Raw genomic sequence first — 17,598 nt, 5'->3', positions numbered from 1 at the left:
CCTACCCGCCATAAACCAGAGTAGCAGGTTTGGGTACTAGGATTCTGAGTAAGACTTTATTTCTAGAAAGGATTCTATGGCTTTGAAAACTGTAGAGGGAAAGGAGAGACAGAGTATAACCACACTGACCTATTACAATCCTCCCTAACTATGGAGCCATACATATTTTATGGCTCTGGGAGAGAAGACTATAAACGTGCTAATAGGTAAAATACTCAGGTAAGTTTTTCTCTAGACATGAAAACATATTTAAAAGTTTGGGCTGACTCCTCTTAATCCAAACTAGATTGCATACTGTTAATGCTATTGGATAATAATTCTAATAATTACTAGAGCTTTATTGAATGCTTAATTGATCACTAAGTTTGTGCGATAGTCACTGTTAAAATTCTCATTTTACAGTAGTGGAGACTAAGAAATTAAATGTCACATCTCAAATGTGGTGGAAATTCAGGGAATTCAGGGAGTTTTGACTTCAGACACAAGGATGTTTAACTTTTTTTTTTTTCTGTGCTGCATAGCTGTATGCTAATTCATAAGTGATAAAAATTCTTATTTCCAAGACACTCATTTCTCTTTCACTTTCATTCCTTTGAGGATATTTATTGAACACTACCAAGTTCTGAGAATAAAGTTAAATAAGATAGATTCTGTCCTCAAGAATAGGGGAGAGTGCCAAGGAAGTGTGATATATGTATTATGTGATATACGTGTTATGGTAAAAGTATGCACAGGGAGTTAGGATTGGGGTTACAGTTGGACTTCACAGGTACGGGAGCTGAGGTCTATCTATACCTTAAATTATAGACAGAAGGTAGTCAGATGGAAGAAGATAGTGGTGAAGAAAACTTCCAGTGGAAGAAATAGCAGGTGTGATACGCAGTGGTGAAACATCATGATAGCTCAAGAACTGTAGATAGTTGACTACAACAATTACAGCCAATTCTTGCAGTTGTGTTAAAGAAAAAGCCTAACCAGCAATTTTCAAACATTGTTGTACATCAGAATCACCTGGGGGATTTATTGAATGTGGTTTGCTAGGTCTCACTCGCGGAGTTTTCATCCAGCAGATCTGAGCTGGTGCCCTAGAATTTAGGTGTGTACCAAGTTACTATGTAATGCTTATGCTCCTCCACTAGGAGCCACACCGTGAAAACTACTAGGTAAGATCTAGAAACAGGGGCCAATTTCTTTTTACTGCAGTATGATTAAAATTTAGCTAACAGGAAAAAAAGCATTAAAAAAAAGACATGAAAATCCTATATGGAGTACAAATAGAACTATCTGCTACAACTCACAACCAAATTAATATATAAGGGGATATATATTTGCATACTAAAGTTTTGTGTTGGGCATTTTTGTAAAGATTAATAGAAAACTAAGATATACTCATTATAGAACATTTAAACATTTCAAAAACATATGAATTACATGTCACCTCTTTCCAAAGGCACCAGCTGTTAATAGCTTTTCACATGTACCTAGAAGACTGGCTTGTGGCTACGTGGCTTCATGCTCTGCCTCCATTTTCATACCAGTGCCTCCTCTCTGTGTTTTCTCTTCTGCGTGTCTGCTTTAAACCCCCTTTACCTCTCTTTTATAAATATACCTGTGGTTGCCTTTAGGGACCACCTGGATAGTTTAGGATCAGCTCCTCTTTCAAGATCCTTAACTCAGTCACCTCTTTTGACATAAGCCTTGGTCTGTTGGGGCTGCTACAGCAAAATACCATAGGCTGGGTGGCTTTCTGAAGGCTGGGAAGCCCAAGATGAAGGTGCCAGCAAGTTCTGTGTCTGGTGGGAACCAGCATCCTGGTTCATGGATGGCCATCTTCTTGTGCCCTCACATGGCAGAAGGGGTGAGGGAAATCTGATGGGCCTCTTTCATAAAGGCATTGATTTCATTCACAAGGGCTCCACCCTCATGACCTAATTACCTCCCACAAGCCCACCTCCAAATATCACATTGGGGATTAGGTTAGGTGAATTTTGGGAGGATAGAGCATCAACTCAAAAGTCTAAAATCCAAAGTCTCATCTAAATATCAAAATTAGATATGGGTGTGACTCAAAGTATGATTCATCCTGAGGCAAATTCTTCTCTAGCTATGAACCTGTGAAATCTTCCAAAATATAATGGTGAGACAGGCATAGGATAGACGTTCCCATTCCAAAAGGGAAAAATAGGAAAGAAGGAAGGGGTTCCAAGTAAGTCTAAAACCCAGTATTAAATCTTCAGAGCAAACAACATTAAATCTTAAGGATCAAGAATAATCTTTTATTAGATGCTCTGCCTTCTGGACCCACTGGGCTATGGTCTCATCTTTGCAGCTCTCACAGTTAGTGTGAACACTCTCAGGGTTCTTGGGGACAGCCCTGTCCCCAGGGCTCCATTGAGCATCACCCTCGTTGGGGTTCTCTGCAGTAGCCCTATCCCTGCAGAAGTATTGTGCCTGGGCTCTGCCCCGCCAGGATGGGGTCTTATATTCATGGCTGTCCTTAATAGGATTCTGATCCTGCAACCCTTCCAGGCATCTTCTGGAATCCAGGTGGAGGCAGCCATGCCCCCATGGCTCTTGCATTCTGCATACTGACAGAGATGGTAGAGGAGTGTGGATACCACCAAAGTTTGCCTCCCGTGTCCTCTAGAGCTACACCTGGGGCAGCCAAGGAGCTCAGTTCTGGAGTGCAGCGAGCAGAGCCCATGATGTGAGGCAGCACTGGACAATGCACCCCAAGGTCCCACCTTTGACACCACCTTCAGGCAGCCCCACCTTTGAAATCATTCTGCCCCCAGGGCCCTAGCACTGTGGTCCTGTGATAGAAAGGGCAGCTCTGATGATTTCTGAATTGTCTTCGGGTTGATTCTTCCTTTGTCTCCAACAATAGCCCCTGCTTCTGTTGAGATGGCTAATTTTACCACAGGGTTTTGCCCACACTTTGAGTATTCTCTTCTGACTACACGTTCTCATCTCTTCAGTATGGATCGGCTGAAAGTTCTCCAAATCTTTAAATTCTGCTTCCTTTTTGATTAAGAGTTCTACCTTTAAATCATTTCTTTCTTCTGGCATTTTACTATGAGTCAGGAGGAACCAAGGCCACTCCTTCAACACTTTGCTTAGAAATAACTTCAGCTAAATATCCAATTTCATCACTCACAAGTTCTTTGGTAGAGCTAGAAGATGAGCACAGTTCAGCCAAGTTCTTAGCCACTTTAGAACAAGGATTGCCTTTCCCTCACCATCTAATAACACGTGCCTGATCTCCGTCAGACCCCACCAGAATGGCCTTTACCCTCCATATTTCCACTAACATTCTGTTCAGGATTAACTTTGGTATTCTTGAAGAAGACTCAGGCTTTCTTTACAGTCTCCTCTTTTCTTAATTGCTTGTCACCAGAGTCACCCTAAATAATCTATTTATGGTAATAGCACTTTTCTCTCATGCACCTCAAAACCAGTCCAGCTTCTCCCCACTACCCGGTTTCAAATCCACTTTCACATTTTTAGTTGTTTGTTATGACAGCCTCCCCCTCCAAGTACCAATTTTTATGTTAGTTTGTTAGGGCTGCTGTAACAAAATATCATACACTAGGTGGCTTGTAAATAGCAGGAATTTATTTCTCTCAGTTCTGGAGGCTGAGAAGTCTAAGATCAAGGTGCCAGCAGATTCAGTGTCTGGCTGGGGCCCTTTCCTGGGTCATAGACAGCCATTTTTCTTTTCTTTTCTTTTTTCTTTCCTTTTCCCTTTCTTTTTTTTTTTTTTTTTCCAAGTGGGTGTGTAGTTTTTTCTTTAATTATTTTTAAGGTTTTATTTATTTATTCTTATTATTATTTCTCAGAGAGAAAGAGAACACAAGCAGGGGGGAGTGGCAGGTAGAAGGAGAAGCAGACTCCCCGCTGAGCAGGGAGCCCGATGTGGGACTCAATCCCAGGACCCTGGGATCATGACCTGAGCCGAAGGCAGATGCTTAACCAACTGAGCCACCTAGGTGTCCCCAGAGACAACCATTTTTCACTGTGTCTTCACTTGGCAGAGGGAGTATGGGAGCTCTCTGGGTCCTCATTATAAGGGCACTAATCCTATTCATGAGGGCTTCACCCTGCTGACCTAATTGCCTCCTAAAGGCCTTACCTTCAAATACCATCACAACTGGGGATTAGGTATCAACATACGAATTTTGAGGGAACACAAACACTCAGTTTCTGGGACCCTTTAAGGTATATTGCAGGTTCTAGGGATTAGGACATGAGCAAATCTTTTTCAGGGCCCCTATTCAGCCCACGACAACTGCTTTTACACACTTAAAGTATAGTATTAGAAATCAGGAATTGTTTGGTGTGGGATATCTATTTCCAATTGCTTATAAATATGTGCTGACTTATTTTTTTTAATTTGCCCATTATAAAAACGTCTTAGTTAGTTTGACCTTTATTATCAATTAGCATTCTCAGAGTCCTTTTAACTACAGCAGTAGTTCACATCTAAAAATAGGTTTTGTGTTACTGACATTTTGTGGGCTATCCACTATTGATATGTCTCTTGTCTAGTTGTCGAAGTAAATCAGTCTATAGGATTTAAAACATGGTCCATCTGGAAGAATAAAATAACCTCTCAGGATTAGATTCCAATTTTAATTCAATTACCTGTTGGAAAAGAGAGGATTTGATTCATTTTAATTCCTGTTACAAAACTGGGTGAGTTGTCATCTAAACTTAAACATTGTACATTAATTTGACACTATTGTATCTTTTTGTATAAGAAAAAGGAAGTAGAAGGCATAAAGACTAGTTCATTATTCTTTAAGGAACATAGTAATTCCTTTAGATGAAAACATAGCCACTTTATAGGTAGGATGTGAAGAACAAGTCATGCTTTATCTATAGGCTATCTAGATTAATTTATAGTCAAGTTGATAGTCTCCTAACATCCATTGATTTAATTTGGGATTTAATTTGCTGAGTACATTATTTCTGGACTATGTTTTGAAACATAAACTTCTGCATGGCTTAGACTATTGATAAGGGTTCATAAAATTGATTCATCCTGATTTAGATTCGGGTAGTTGATGAAATAATTATTCACAAAGTATCTAAAGGAAATTCTGATATTCTGTACAACTAAGTGAGAAAAGACCTTAAATATAACACTAGAGTCTCACCATTGATCATCACTAATAGTTTTATTATTTCTTTGTCCTACATCTTCCTCTCCTTAATCAACCCATATTGATTTCTAGAAGATGAGGCAAGGTTTGGGGCTTTAGCACATCCCACCACATAAGTGTTTTAAAAACACTTGAAATAGATAAATGTTTTCAGTAGTCATTAAGTCACCCTTTTGTCAATGACAATGAATATCTCAAAAAAATTATAGACAGCGTAGATGTAAATAAGGTGAAATAATGATGAATTTCTAAAGACTTTGAGGGATAGTTGGAGTTTAGAATTACAAAGAACAAATATTTGAATTCTGGTGGACAATACAGGCAAGGATATGTGTAAGAGTTGAAATTTGGAAATTCACCATTGGAAATAAAACTGAAGGAGTGTATTTATGAGCAGAAAGAGCAGGCTCTAAGGTGCTGTGTTAAAATGGAATCAGTAACAATGGGCCTAACAAAAATACTAGTCTCGGTACCAATTTAATCACTTACTGGACTTTACACTTTGGAAAAATCACTTTGCACCTCTGATTCTTTATGCCCTCATCTCTAAATATGATTAAAAACATCACTTCCTCTTCATTCATAGGCTTATGATAATTAATTGAATCTTTGGAAAAAAGTTAAGCATTGTTTTTTTTCGTGAATCCTGTTATAAGTAAAAGTTATCATGAAATAAGTGGCATATATGCAAACTGCCAAGAAACCAAATTAGCTGAGAGCATAGTCCAACTTCTAGCTGTAGTGACTAACACAGGTTTTGTAGGGACAAATAAACTTTATGCCTCCTTGGACTTCAGGAAGCAATCTCCAAAATAGTTGCTTTCCCAAATTAAAGGAAAATTTTCCCATATTCTTAAGGATTGTTGATCTACTGTTTTTTTTTTTTTTTTTTAGTAGGACACACAATTCTAAAATAATTCTTTTCATTTTTAAACCTAAAGACCAGTATATGGATCGTATGAATATATTTGCATAAACATATATTAAAATATGATAGTTTAATAGGTGTAGAGAAAGGGATGTAAAATAGATTAATATAACTACCAAGCAGGAAGTTATAACTTCTTGGATTTTTGGCCAATTTAGTGAAAAAAGCCATGGGTATGGGTTGGTCTTTCTATAAGAAAATAGGCTAGTCAGGTTAAACCTTTCTATGAAAGGTTTGTAGAAATGTTGGAGAGCATTTACAATGTGGATTTGTCAAGATCTCTTGTTGTGGCCTCTACGCCAACCTCCATAAAGCATGATGATAATTAAGTATAGACTGGAAGGTCAGAGCCCAATTTTCAGAAATGCCTCAGGCTTTCCACTGAGGCTTTGCCCTGAACTCAGGGCATCTCTGTCTGCCAGAGGAAACTGACAGAAAATGTATTTCTTCAAAATATATAAAGGATTTTCTGCATTTGGATGGGCTGGTTATGTGTAGTAGGATGGGGCTGCCATCCCTGATTTACCTGGCTTTAAAAAGTACCAAGGTTCCCAAGACTCCTGGTAAGACCAGAACAGATGTTTCTTCTCTCCCCTGTTACCCCAGACCTAGGTGACCCATTTAGCATAAACTCTATTCTGAGCACAAGTTAAAACTTTAATTTCAGGGGCGCCTGGGTGGCTCAGTTGGTTAAGTGTCTGAACCTTGGTTTCAGCTCAGGTCATGATCTCAGGGTCCTGGGATCGAGCCCCGTGTGTGGGGCTCCACGCTCAGCAGGGAATCTGCTTGAGATTCTCTTCCTCTCCCTTTACCCCCTCCCCGCACTCCAGTTCTCTCTCTCTAAAATAAATGAATAAATCTTCTTAAAAAACTTTAATTTCAGCCTTATCTATTTCTCAGATTTTATTCATGACTTTATAATTCCCTGATTAATCATTCTAGTCCCTACTCACAGTTTCTCACTGACTTGGCAACTAGATCACAGTCTTTCCTCATCCTCTCATACACATCTCATTTAGCCTGGTGGCTGCATTGCCTTTTTCAACACTTTAGGATACATGGCCCTACATGCAAAGCAGGCAACTGGTTATTTAATTCAGAAATGACTTTTTCTCAGCTTTAATCTAGGCAAAGGAATGTCCAACCTAAACAAAATAAACTCTAAGTACTAGCTTCTATGTATTCAGCACAAGATTTAAGTTGAAATGAAAGTATCTGATGTATTAGGAATATCTGTCACCCAGATCTGATTAGGAAGTTTTAATTCTAAATCAGAAGATCCCTAAAATGCTTTTAGTCCTTTTCATGACCAGTCTATCTCATTGTGAGACATATATATTACTGATAATATTTCTTTTTTTTAATAAGTTAGCCACCATACATTACATCATTAGTTTTTGATGTAGTGTTCAATGATTCATTAGTTGCGTATAACACCCAGTGCTCATTACAAACCATGCCCTCCTTAATACCTGTCACCCTGTTACCCGACTCCCACTCCCCTCCCCTCTGAAACCCTCAATTTGTTTGATAATATTCTAATAATTATCTTTTAAACTTTCTGTTTCCATTGTCAATGGATAGTTTCTTTAACTGAATTTGAGAGTAAATTATTTAAATGAGTATAGGAAATTATTTGAGGGACAGCTAATGAATGCCAATAAATTTTCTTCTCATAATGGTAGATATGCAATCTAATGTTATTTATTTTTTAAAAAATCCTATTTCTTAATTTTATACTTACAATTTTTTTCTAATGCATATATGTTTGATCATTTTGTTCATACATTAACAATTCTATCAATGGATTGACAAAGAAATTTTGCTAATTATTAAAACACAGTCACAATATCCTGGGATAAATTAAAGCTCTAATGGGGCCTATGGAACTCAATTATACATGCAACCTTTGTTTTTTTCATTTCTTTAGATAATCCAGAGTCTGCTCTACCTCTCTCCTTTTGCACTAACTTCACACATCACTTCAAGGAAGAGTGACTAGACGTAAAATTCCACAGATAATCCAAAAATACCTGTTCAAGTTGACATCTATCAACAGGTAAAATTACACTTTTAGTTCCTGCTTTTCTTGATTATTTCCATAAATAAAAGGAAAGACACAACAGGTATAAGTTGTGGAAAATATTACAGAGTTGTGCATAGGAAGATAACATGAGACCAGTGAGTGTGTATGAATTGGATCTTGACTGTTGATCAACCCAAGAGTTGTTTAATAATGAACAGGTGGTAATCTTGGAAATGGAATTTTTCAAGGGTTAATTGGTTAGGGTCCACTCTGTAATAATTCAGTTAAGAGATCATAAGATATCAATTTATGTGGAAAAAACTAAACAGCTAGGAGATAAGGAAGTGAAGAGGCATGAATAGTGACTCTCAACCTGGAGTATGCATTTATAAATCAAGTCAATATGCTGGAAACAGATACAAAAGATTACATACAGAAATAAACTGGTGAAAAAAATAACAATATAAAAAAGGAGGATTAAGGAGAAAAAAAATAGCTCAATCACATAATCTTTTTTAAGGCCTTCAGTTTTCTATGAGCATAGATTCCTGTCTATACAATAGAAATCGCAACATCAACCTAGCTCATTAGTAAATTTCAGTATTCATATTCATAACATGATTTGAATATTAGTAAATTTCAATATTCATATTGATATGATATTTAATATATTTAAGATTATTTAGAAAAAAATTTTTGAAGTGGCTGAGAAGCAAATCATCCAGTTGTATTTCTAAGTGTTTATAATAGCGGATGTGATAAAAGCCTCAATAGTTTAAACTCATGAATTAATAATGAAAGACAGTTAGGTTCTTTTATGCAAACAGGAAAATTGCAGAGAACTTCTCTACCTATTTTAAATTTCATTTTTATCATTTTTCCTCTATGAATTTCTGAAAGCCAAGTCCTTTAGTATAACTATGGACAAATTAGAGAAGTTTAATGTAGAGAATATTTTCATTCATAATCTAAAAAGTGCATATAGAAGATCACTGAAAATACCCTTGATATAATTTGACAGTAAACAAAAATTAAACCTGTCTTTGTTTTCATAGATATCTGTTTAGTTTTTTGGTGGGTTTTCTGAAAACATGCGGCAAAATTAGTTTTTATTAACTTATTTCCCACATTATTTTACCAATAGAAAATTGTTTCTTTTTCTTCTACATTTCAATTGAAACATATTCACAAATAAAATGAGAGTAGCAAGAAGATATTGAAAAATGCTGGCAGTTACAGCTAAAAGCTAAGCGAACAGCATTACTCCACAAAGAAACATTGATTTTAGGGAACCAAGATGTTTTTGATTTAATTTCAGTTGTGTGAAGCTATATGTGATCATTTCTTCCACAGGAGAGTGAGTGTTCTTATACCATAAAGCTAGCAGCTAAATGTTCCTAGGCATATCCAAAGAGAAAGTCCTTTCTTTTAACAAACTATAACATACCATCTATTTGTTTGGAAGAATTTTATTGCTATGAAAAAAATGCATAAAATATATCATTCATTAAATAATAGGTAGCACCATTTTGAGAAGTGCAGTAAAATTAATTCATTAAAACCGTATAACTTCTAATGCTACGGGTCTAGAAAATAGGTCCATGCTGAAATATTTTTAAGTATTCTCAATTATTAAAAGTAGAAAAATTCTGAAATATTTCTAATAATCTAATATTTCTAATAATTTTAAAAAAATCTACTATTTAATTCTTTAAAATCTATCAGATTTAATCCATGGTCCTTTTTATTTGTAAAGAAAATCTTAAATATTTGGATTAAGAAAGTATTCTGTTTTTAAGTGATGACAGCTCCATTTTTATTATGCTTGGAATTCAGATAGAGATAGCTTTTATTTTTGGGTTGGTACTTCAGTACAGATCTGAATTCTTTATTTTGAGTAGTTTTTATTTCCATAAACAAATTAAATGCTTCATTTTTTAGCCCAAAGCAAAGTTACATACCCCATTCCATTTTTTTGGTTAATTTTCTGAGTATAAGAGTATTAAAAAGTATTCATGAGAAATTATATACTTATAACCATAAAGTATTATTTTGGTGACTATCAAGAGTAATATCTGAAAATGGAAATAAGGTTTAAACTATTATTTCATTTTTTTTAATAGATTACTTGAATCTCGAATAGAGGAACAGAAATGCCACCACCAGTAGGCCCCCCCCTATACCCACCTCCCGATGGAGGCTGGGGCTGGGTAGTGGTTGGAGCATCTTTTATCTCCATTGGATTTTCATATGCATTCCCCAAAGCTGTCACCGTGTTCTTCAAAGAAATTCAGCAAATATTCAAAACTACCTACAGTGAAATAGCGTGGATATCATCCATTATGCTGGCTGTTATGTATGCAGGAGGTAAGGTTTCTGGGAATAAATGGAATTCCAGATTAAGAAAACAATGCTTCCATGCCACAGTGTTTTACATTTAATGTCTTGGTATATTAAAGCTCTGTTTTTGTATTGTAGGCACTTAAAACCAACCAAAAATATAATTCCAAATGAATTTTTAATAATTTTATTCATTCTGCATCTTGAGATACTCACTTCATTCTTTAGTATGACTAGAGTATTTGAATGAGGATTTCTTTGAACAAAGTAAGGTTTACTAAATTATGGAATTTCCGAGGGAGGCACCTTTCCATTTAATCTGGAATAAAGTCTATACTATAGTGTATCATTTCCTGCCATTGTTACAGTTGGTAGAAATGCTTTCATCCTAATGAGAAAGAAACTCCAGTTGCTGACAGTCTGTAAACCTACTAAGTACTTCACCTTCAGCTGCAAAAATGGAGTGTTATCATGTACAGTCTGGATCCATTCAAGTTCATGTGATCAAAATAATTCCTTACCTCTGTAGTACTCATTAAGTATAACGTTTTTAAAAAAGATTTATTTATTTATTTTGGGAGAGAGCGAGAGAACAGGGCAAGGGGTAGAGGGAGATAGAAAGAGAGAGAGAATCTCCAACCTACTCCCCACTGAGTGCAGACCTGATGTGGGGCTCTGTCCCACTACCATGAGATCATAACCTGAGCTGAAGTCAGGAGTTGGATGCTTAACCGACTGAGCCACCCAGGCACCCCTAAATACGACATATTTAAATGTAAATGGTTGCCTGACAATTATCCTGTTACATTCCATATTCAGTTGAGGGTAAGGTTCATGAGGGAGAACAAATCAAAGAACCATATCACTTCTGAATGCTTAAAAAATGTAATTATTAATGCATTATTATGTCACTTATTTTCTTTAAGTCAATCTCAACAGCAGACCAGATGGCCTCTACATTTTTTAAAGTCATTATGTAAAATATTTAGGTTTTCGAGTTTTCATTTTTCAACTGGATATTTGACTTTAAGAGACAGGTGTAGACTCAGAATACAAGAACTGAAAGAAATTATACAAATCATCTACCACAATTTCTTACCTTACAGTTGAGGATAATATTGCTCATAGTGATAGGGGTATACCATTAGCAATAATATCCAATATTTATTAGTATTTACTTTCAGCTAAGTCCTCTCTAAATGCTTGCTATGTGTCATATGATTTAGTCCTCTTAACAATGCGTGAGATAAGTATTATTTTCTCTCCATTCTATAAATGAAGAAATAGAGACATGGAATAGTTTCCCAAGAACAACAGCTTATTAGTGGCAGATAGAAATCGAGACTCCAGATACTGAGTCACTGTGCTCTTCTGCCTTTCTCATATCTTCCTCTTTACTTCTAGAAAGTGAGAGAGCCAGATCTAGGCCAGGCCTTCTACAGACCTGATTCAGGTTCTACCCCTACCAAGGTCATTTGTCAGTGACAAAAACATAATATTTAATCTACAGGATATTGTTTCTTTATGGTAGTACCAAGGTAAAAATGTGATCCTCCAATGATCCTCTGTATGTGTGTGTGCACACATGTGTGCATATTGTTATGTGTTTTCTGCTTTCTATATGTCAGTGATTTACATTAATCCAGTATGTCTCCCTTGACGCTTTTTAGTTAGATTAAATGGATGCATTTCTGTTCCACTACTGGAAGGTACCTTTAAAATGCTATTTGAGTGTATCAATGAAAAATTCTGTTTCTAACGCACTTTCTGAGTATCTCCTTTGGACAGTTGCTTTAAGGATTCTGTGTTATTTCTGATGACTATAGAAACAATAAATACCGTGTACCTGGTTTTGTTCCTCTATTGCAGGGGTTAGGTGTTATTTAATAATGTTTTACGAAAACAACACACAAGTCATCTTGTCCTGAGCTCCAAAATATGCTGATGTTAAGATACATAGTCCCCCCCGCCTTTTAAATACAACTGAAACAGATTCCTCTAGTGAATTCATAGAAGTCTACTGAATTTGAACTATATAGTCATAATTTTATGTTGAACAGGTAGTTGACTAACTCATAAGCAAGACAAAAATTTGTATAACTTTTTTGTTAAGTCAAGTCTTAATTGAACTTAGTAGTTTAAAGCAAATAACTTCAAAGTCCCAGTGCCTCAAAGGAGTATAAGTTTACTTATTGCTCAAGCAATGTTTCATCTGGTGGCTCTGCCATCGCATGAGACTTTGTGGTGTTTCCAAAATCTGCTCCACTTGGCCAGACAGAATGAACGCAAACAGCATGGAAGATCATGTGGGATATTTTAAGGGCCAGGCCTGGAAGGGGTAAACAACATTTCTGCACATATTCTACTGGTCAGAATTCTTATGCTGCTCTACCTAAAGACAGGAGCCAGGATTGCTGGAAAATGCAGGATTCCTAGAGAAAGAAATAGAGTAGGATAGCATCCAGTAAGTCTCAGAGAGAGCTTGATACCCCAGCAATCATTCTTCATCCAATGAAAGTAGGATATACTTATAGACTTGTCATGGTCATATGATAGCCTTCCACTCCCTGGCTGGATCTACAGAAAAGTTTAGAATGAAGAATTACATAATTTCTTTTCTCAAACCATTAAATAAATAATATGTAAATCCCTATAATATGTATTTATTATTAAATTTTTCAATTTATTCGTGTTATTTTCCTATTTTTAATACATATTATACATGTTAAAAAAACACAAAAGAGGGGCGCCTGGGTGGCTCAGTTGGTTAAGTGTCTGACTCTTGATTTCAGCTCAGGTTATGATGTCAGGGTCATAAGATGGAGCCTTGCTTTGGACTCTAGGCTCAGCTCGGAGTCTGCTTGTCTCTCTCCCTCTGCCTATTCCCTCTGTTCTCACTCTCTCTCTCTCTTTCTCTCAAATAAATCAATAAGTAAATAAGCACAAAATAGAACTCTTTTGAAGCTCATCAAAAAAATGGTAGCTTGGGGGCACCTGGGTGACTCAGTTCATTAGGCATCTGACTCTTGATCTCAGCTCAGGTCTTGATCCCAGGGTCGTAGTTCAAGCCCTGTGTTGGGCTCCATGCTGGGCATGGAGCCCACTTAAAAAAAAAAATAGTGGTTAAATAAGTAGTTATCAATTCAGAAAAAAAATACCTTAAAATGTTTAGGTAATAGGGATGCCTGGGTGGCTCAGTCAGTTAAGCGTCTGCCTTCAGCTCAGGTCATGATCCCAGTGTCCTGGGATCGAGTCCCACATTGGGCTCCTTGCTCAGCAGGGAGTCTGCTTCTCCCTCTACCTCTGCTGCTCCCCCTGTTGTGCTCTCTCTCTGACAAATAAACAAAACCTTTAAAAAAAAAAGTGTTTAGGGTAATAGATGAAAAAATCTGTCTAAATTAAAGATCATTGAGGATTTTCTGCTTGTCTCAAGAAAACAAATGCTAGACACATAAAGATACTTATGTAGTAACTGATGATGGTAATATCTAGGTGAGATCCACTAAGTTGCTGGAATATTGCTTAGCGTCATTAGTCATCAGAACTGAGACATTTTGTTTATCATCTCTGGCCATGGAGAAAAGTCAGTAATTGTAGAAATTTTGCTACACTGTGGTCTTTCCCTTGAAAGTGGAAAAAGCAGTCCTAGGCCCATGGCCCGCAGGAAAGAAATGTTATTACCTGCCATATCCACTGGTTAATGGAGAACTCACTACATTTTACATGGTGTCTTATCTTGATAATCTTATCTTGATAATTGGTTTTAATCTTTTAGTAAGAAATAATTGGCACATTTAAAATTGTAATCCCAATATGAAAACAGTCGCCCTTATGTGGATGCAGATAATTTTTTTCAGAAACATAATAGCTATTTAGAACAAAAAAAAAATCTGATAGTCTCAATTAATCTAAGACACAGATGTTAGTCCTATTACCAAAGTGGTAGTGTTTTTTCAAATGCAGTCTACAGACTTTCTGCTTCTGAATCATGTGTGTCTTGTTAAAAATGCATAGTTGCAGGTCTTCTCCCAAACCCCCTTTTAGCAGAATTTCTGTTGGTGGAATCCAGAAACTTGCATTTCGGCAAGCATCCCTGAAAAACACTTCATGTACAACAAAGGGATTCACTGTTGTAGAAGAAGATCAATAATTGATTTAAAAATATTTAAATTATCCTTTAATATTTAAAAGATCTCTATTTATAGAGGCCTTTTAGGTTGATGATTATAAAATAAATTCAAAGACCATAAGGTGAAAAGGCATATAGTTTAGTATGAAGTTTAATGAGGCTCTCTACCGAGTAACTGAAATACTCTGTTCCACCTAATGCTAATTACGTTAGCCTAGAGAACATCTAAGATCTGACACCCTCATTAGGGCTTAGCATTCAACCTATTAATCACCACGGTGGGGTCACTGGGTAAGATGGAGTGTGTTCTGAGGCCTGGCCTGTGATGTCAGGACTGGAGTCTCTTGTAGTAATTAGGTGGCATCTGAGCCTTGGTAGCAAGGTATTATCTTCCCTTCTGATGTCTGAATTAAAAATGGAACTAATAAAAGGTATGCAGGAAGGATGGAAAAGAATGCAAATTATGTTTATCCCTTACTTCATCCTTAGAATAATGACATTAAATTACAGCAACCCATCTGGTCATCCATATGGTCTCCTGGAGTTCTAGCAAATTTCAGCAAATAGGTCAAACACAGTGGTCACTCCATTAATAAAGCACTAAGTAGAGGCAGAAAACATTACACATTAAACTTTCCACATTGTTTAGATGGATATAGGGATTTATTTTATAAACAGTGATTACATAGGATTATCTTTTAGTACAATGTTTGTCTTTGTTACTCTATCGAAAGATAATGTGAACCTGCTTAGCTACACGATTACGGAATACAGATTTGGGGCTGCCAATCTCTGTGAGTACCTCATGTTATTTTTCTGGTGATATCTGTTATGACTTGGAAGAATCAGCCGTTCTGGAGGAGAGAGTTGGCTTTGTCTCCATGGTAACATATTCTTATGTTTTATGTGAGCAGTGACTGCCAAATGTACTAAGGTAAGGGTGATGGTTTGATGATGGAATACTTTACGCAGGGGGCCAAGCATCAGACCCTTCAGCCTTCTTTTTTACTGGAGGCCAAGAAGCAAAATGTTTTAGGCATGGGAGGTTGGTGGTCATAATATAGAACATGTATTTTTCTATTCTTTTCTAAGTCTAAGCTCACTACATTATTTTGCTTTGTGCTCTAAATACATTGCTGAACAAAGGAGCCTACTAAAATAATTCATATGGTGCTGTCTCTTAGCCGCAGCCAAAAAAAAAAAAAAAATGTTCATTTCATTCCTGTGATTGAGATCTACCTAGGGCTTTCACCCAAGCTTTATAAAGTCCCAAAAGTACACTTGGATAGTCCTGTGCAAGCAAGCAGGCTGTGCATCTTTTATACCTACACTGTGATAGACTTTTTTAAATCCATGAACATAGATAGTGCTAATGTTTTCCTAGGAAATATGGTATAGTGTGGCAGAAATCATTTTGCTCACTGTATATTCATGTGCTCCTATATATTTTCCAACTTCCCTACACTCAGATGGAGACCAAGTGATTAGTTCTGACCAATGAAATAAGAGTAGAAGGATATATGTCATCCCTGGACCCCTGGACAAAACAGTTCCAGCTGGGGTGCATCTTCCTTTGTCCTCTTCTCCTGGCAGAAGTCTTGTTTCATATGACCTGGCTGCAAAGGGACGATCCTTGACCCACTGTAGAGTTTGAAGAATTAAAGAAGAAATTTTTATTAAGCTTCTGTAGTTTGTTTTAACAGAAAAACCTATATTATCCTGATCAATACAGACACGAAGGCTTAGATTGCTGTTTGATTACAATATAAATTATGTAGATTGTAAGCATGGACCAGAACAGATGAGGGGATGTCTTCAGTCACTTAGCTCATGTCATGAGAACATGAGGAGGTTTGTACATGGTTTAGAGCTCTGGTAGAGAAGAGGAAGGCTTCAGTGTCTCAAATGAAAAAGGAGCTGGATGTGGAAATCAGCATTGCCAGTTTTCGTGGGTATAAAAGTGAGAGGCAGGCACTTGCACTTCAAGGCATAGAAATAGGGATGAAATCATGCCTGTGGAGCTTTCTGTGATTAAATGTCTCTGTGTCCCTTCCAAGACAGGAATGGAGGGAGGCCCGGATCAAGGACAGATCTTGACTGTGCTTAGTCCTGACTATTCAGGAGATACTGTCCTTGATAATTCAAATAATTTGGGATTATTGCTAAATTTTATTTTCAGCAGAAAAAAATATAAGAAACTTTATTTAAATCCTGTTTGATCTGTGTTCTTTAGACAGTGAACGTTTCACTTACCAATGTATACAAAGAGCCTACTTATTAATTTATGGCCTGGTAAGAATATCTTTCCTGATTTTGGACTTAAGTTCCTCTAAAATATGTTATTGCATTATTACATATTCTATGCAAATGTGTTTTGGTTGCAAATGATAGAAACCTGAGTCTAAAGGGAAATGTTCCTGCGTACAAATCAAAAGCGGCACAGAGGTTCCAGAGTCTTCCAGGTCAACCAGCTCCACTGTCAGGCTGCTCTTTCTCCTCTCTCCTCTGCTTCTTACAGTGAGGGAGCTTTGTTTATTTATTTTGGTATACATCCCCTGACAGATGAAAGATGATTACCAGCATCTCAGTCTCAAATTTGACATGAGACTGCCCCTCTTCCCTAAGTTATAATCTGACAAATGCTAAGGAAGATGGCTAGGATCTGGCCCACTTTGCATCAGCCCCTGGAGGTGATGGATGAATGAGGGGCTAACATTGGCAGCCTGAGTAGAACTATATACTTGGGACAGGAAAGGAGCAATTAATAGAAGGATGACATTCTTCCCAGAAGAGGGAAGGTTTGTGAAGAGACGAAACAAGCAGTGCTCGCTACTTTACTATTTTTGAAGTAGACGAATATATGATTTCCCGAGAATAAAGTCACGTATTGCTTTTTTACTAATCACTCAGGGGTAACTTCAGATTTAGATAGTTTCTTTATAGCTAAGTAGCTAGTTACATATATGTCAAAATGCATATTCTATATTTAGAAACTCGATCGTGTAATGAA

At 36.8% G+C, this 17,598-nt stretch overlaps 1 protein-coding gene across 3 annotated transcripts in view; it reads left to right on the top strand.

The window, feature by feature from the left end:
- SLC16A7 (solute carrier family 16 member 7) overlaps positions 1 to 17,598 on the top strand; it is a 171,322-nt gene that overhangs the window by 96,519 nt on the left and 57,205 nt on the right. For all 3 annotated transcript variants that reach the window (XM_035002257.1, XM_035002259.1, XM_035002258.1), the window contains exons 2-3: positions 8,024 to 8,152; positions 10,243 to 10,486. In XM_035002257.1, coding sequence (XP_034858148.1) covers positions 10,273 to 10,486 — 214 coding nt within the window. In that variant the 5' untranslated portion in view covers positions 8,024 to 8,152; positions 10,243 to 10,272. The remainder of the gene's footprint in view (positions 1 to 8,023; positions 8,153 to 10,242; positions 10,487 to 17,598) is intronic.

The sequence above is a fragment of the Mirounga leonina genome, unplaced genomic scaffold, assembly GCF_011800145.1.
Source record: "Mirounga leonina isolate KUSES-001 unplaced genomic scaffold, KU_Mleo_1.0 Mir_126, whole genome shotgun sequence".
In the NCBI taxonomy this organism is placed as follows: Eukaryota; Metazoa; Chordata; class Mammalia; order Carnivora; family Phocidae; genus Mirounga; species Mirounga leonina.
Note: the sequence above shows the minus strand (reverse complement) of the source record. Positions and strands in the feature narration are given on the sequence as shown.